Source organism: Rattus rattus, chromosome 5 (assembly GCF_011064425.1).
Source record: "Rattus rattus isolate New Zealand chromosome 5, Rrattus_CSIRO_v1, whole genome shotgun sequence".
Lineage (NCBI taxonomy): Eukaryota > Metazoa > Chordata > Mammalia > Rodentia > Muridae > Rattus > Rattus rattus.
The window spans coordinates 70,044,182-70,047,933 of NC_046158.1; the positions used below are offsets into that span (position 1 = coordinate 70,044,182).

Below are 3,752 nucleotides of genomic sequence, written 5' to 3' on the forward strand. Positions count from 1 at the left end.
GAAGGAGTGAGCTTAGAAAAACATATACATATATGAAAGCAAAAAATGAAATATGAAGAAATACACTAAAAAGAACAAGAAATTTGGAACAAATGAAGGCAATAGAATACATGTAACATAAAAACCACAGTTTAGAAGAAATTTAACCATTGGACTGAGCATGAAGACCTCAAGGGAGGAGTTAGGGAAATGACAGAAAGAGATGAAGGGGTTTGCAACCCTATAGGAAAAACAACAGTAATGCTAACCAGACCTCCCAGAGCTTCCAGGGACTAAACCAACAACCAAAGAGTACACATGGAGGTACCTATGGCTCCAGCCACATATGTACCAGAGGATGGCATTGTCTGTCATCAATAGGAGGAGAAGCCCTTTGCCTAGTTAAGGCTCATTTTCCTAATTTAGGGGAATGCCAGTGTGTTGAGTTGGAAGTGTTTGGGTGGGAGTGAAAACATCCTCACAGAAGCAGGCGGAGGGGAAATGGGAGACAAGGGAACTGGGAAAGGTGATATTTGAAATGTTAATACATAAAATGTCCAATAAAATAAATTTAAATAAATAAAATAACCAATGGAAAAGTTTAAAAAGAAGGAAATAGGTACTACTATTATTATGCTAAGGAAACATGAAATAAAATGACTCTCAGTGACAAAATTGCTATATTGATAAAAAATAAATCCATGTATTACACAGCCCTCATCAGAGAGGCCTCCTCTTATAGGAGATGGAAATAAATACAGACCTACAACTGGACAATATGCAGAGAGTGAGAGACATTTTAACACTCAGCGTTAGTAAACCATTCCCTTAAGGCTCAGCATCTATGCTGAAAAGAAACAGAAAAATTGTTAGAGTCAGAGGTGGTAAAAGATGCTAAGGAAAAGCACCATTCAGATACAGCAGGACTGATATACTGGAGAAACCACACAGACTATGACAACAAGTCAAGAACTATACATGTTCTTTCTGGACAAAAATCCCATGATGGCAAAGTGGATGTCGACACCAATTGTTCCACAACAAAGATGCTATTTCCAACTGATGCCTGTCAGGGTAGCAACTCCCAGCTGAATTCATGATGAATTTTTTTTGTGTCAGAATCACTCAAATTCTCTTTTTTTCACCTTTTCATAAAATGATTTGTTTCAGAGGATCAGTATATAATAGGTTATGTACAAATCCTGTCACATTTAATTATTACTATAACATTTCTGAAGACGGTTTCAATCTACTCCTAGTACTTGAAAAAAAACTTTATCATTATAAATCATGTTAAGGAGCTAGTAAGACTAAATGCATATTGAAAATGATTGTGTAATGTAACAGTAATTTCTTAATCCTGGAATAATTTTAATGTTCATGTTCTTAATAGGTTGCAGTGCAAAATATTTGTTAGAAATTATTCTTTCTATTCTCATTTTTGCTAATTATGAATGAGCAAAAGTTGAACCATAAATTTAATAATTGTTCCTCTTGAAGATAAATTCACTTTAATAGCTGTGCATTATTTAAACATCCTATTAATAAAACAAATTAATTATATTTTTCTCCTAAAAATGTCATCTGACACCAAATCTTCTTTATGGCAGTCTTCATCTCTGTATTTCTTAGAGTATATATCAGGGGGTTGAACATAGGAGCAATAATAGTGTAAAACAGGGCAAAGATTTTGTCCTCAGGGTAAGTGGTAGGTGGTCTAAGGTAGGAAAAGATGGAAGGCCCAAAGAATAAAATAACCACAGAGATATGGGACCCACAGGTAGAAAGAGCTTTGCGTCTCCCCTCTGCTGAGTAATGTCTTAATGTGAACAGTATAACTACATATGAACCAAACAAGAGAACAAAGATTACAAAACCAATAATTCCTGAATTGGCAACCATGAGGATACCAGTGATGTAGGTGTCAGTGCAAGCAACTTTCAGCAAAGAGAAAACGTCACAGTAGTAGTTGTCAATTTCATTGGGGCCACAGAAGGGCAAACAGATTAGCATCATAACCTGGGGAAATGAGTGGACAACACCACCAACCCAGGTAGCCCAGATAAGAACATGGCACCTGGGTCTGCTCATGATGACCATGTAGTGAAGAGGCCTACAGATGGCCACACAGCGGTCAAAGGCCATGGCTGTCAGGATTAAGATTTCAATCATTCCAAAGAAGTGCATGACAAATACCTGCAGTATGCAGTTGCTATGGGAGATGGTTTTTCTCCTTACAAGCAGATCCCCAATCAGTTTGGGTGTCACACAGGAGGTATAGCAAATGTCCATAGAAGATAAATGACTGAGGAAATAGTACATGGGTTGATTGAAGAGAGAACTGTATCTAATTGAGAAAAGGATGAGCAGATTCCAACACAAGATGTCAAAGTAGCAGAATAAGAAGAAAATGAAGCAAAGCACTTCAATATTGTGCTTGGAAGATAGCCCCATGAGGAGAAATTCTGATATGTTCCTCTGGCATTCCATTTATTATCTTCCCCACAAGAATAATTGAGTATCTATGGGAAAAGGATTTAGGTAAAATATTTCCTATGTAATTACAAATATGCCAGCATTATAAACAAGTATTGTAACAAAAACCAGTTGATAATTTATAAATCAATAAATATATCATTGGTATTTGGAATTTAAACTTCATATTTCAAATAGTTCCTAATTGGTTATCTCTAATAATATATTTTACTAATGATATCAATATATTTTTATTTGTTAAAATATAAATTACTATTTCAATTTTCCAATAAAAAGTAAAATGTGATATTTCTGTGTGCAAAATTTTGAAACAGGTAAATCATATAAAGTAATGTGGGAATTACATCTTATTTAGACATTCAGTTACAGAGACTATTTGAAAGCATTATGTACCCTAGTAGTACCAATATGAAATGGAGTAGCTACCTTATTATTTTCTAAAGGGAAATATTTGTGACTTTTAAAATTTTTAAAAATGAGACTTATATGACTGGTAAGAAACAGTCCATGAAATATTATGGCAGAGAGTATGTGGTTTATCTTCTGAAAATAATTAAGAAAATAAAAATATAGTAATTTTCAGTACTGAGATATTGAAAAAAATAAAAATTTTTTGCACTTCTACTATAGAAATACATCTATACATTAGTATAAAGAATTATATTTAGGTAAATCTAGAGTCATTTAAGGTGTATAAAAACTTGAGAAAAACATCTGTAATTCACAGATAATTTGAAGTCTACACACTATATGCGTAACCAACAAATTTGAAGATAGTATATGATCTTATATTAGTATATTTTTTAGTAAAAATATATTAGTTTGAATCTGTTTCAGAAATTTTTGTGGATTCACATGTATTTTCTATTATGTAGCTATATTATTAAACAATATTCTGAAGCTATAAGGGGCTTGAGACCCCATATGAACAACAATACCAACCAATCAGAGCTTCCAGGAACTAAGCCACTACCCAAAGACTGTACATGGACTGACCCTGGGCTCCAACTGCATATGTAGCAATGAATAGCCTAGAAGGGCACCAGTGGAAGGGGAAGCCCTTGGCCCTGCCAAGACTGAACCCCCAGTGAACAGGATTGTTGTGGGGAGGGTGGTAAACGGGGGAGGATGGGGAGGGGAACACCCATAGAGAAGGAGAGGGGGAGTGGTTAGGGGGATGTTGGCCTGGATACTGGGAAAGGAAATAACAATTGAAATGTAAATAAGAAATACCACTGAACTGAGAATAGGACCCCCGTTGAAGGAATCAGAGAAAG

The 3,752-nt window shown here is 35.1% G+C and overlaps 1 protein-coding gene across 1 annotated transcript; it reads right to left on the bottom strand.

The window, feature by feature from the left end:
* Positions 1-1,533: 1,533 nt before the first annotated feature.
* Positions 1,534-2,469, bottom strand: LOC116900402 (olfactory receptor 4P4-like). The gene has a single exon (XM_032902147.1). It carries the CDS (start codon positions 2,467-2,469, stop codon positions 1,534-1,536), a length of 936 nt encoding a protein of 311 aa, XP_032758038.1.
* Positions 2,470-3,752: the final 1,283 nt, after the last annotated feature.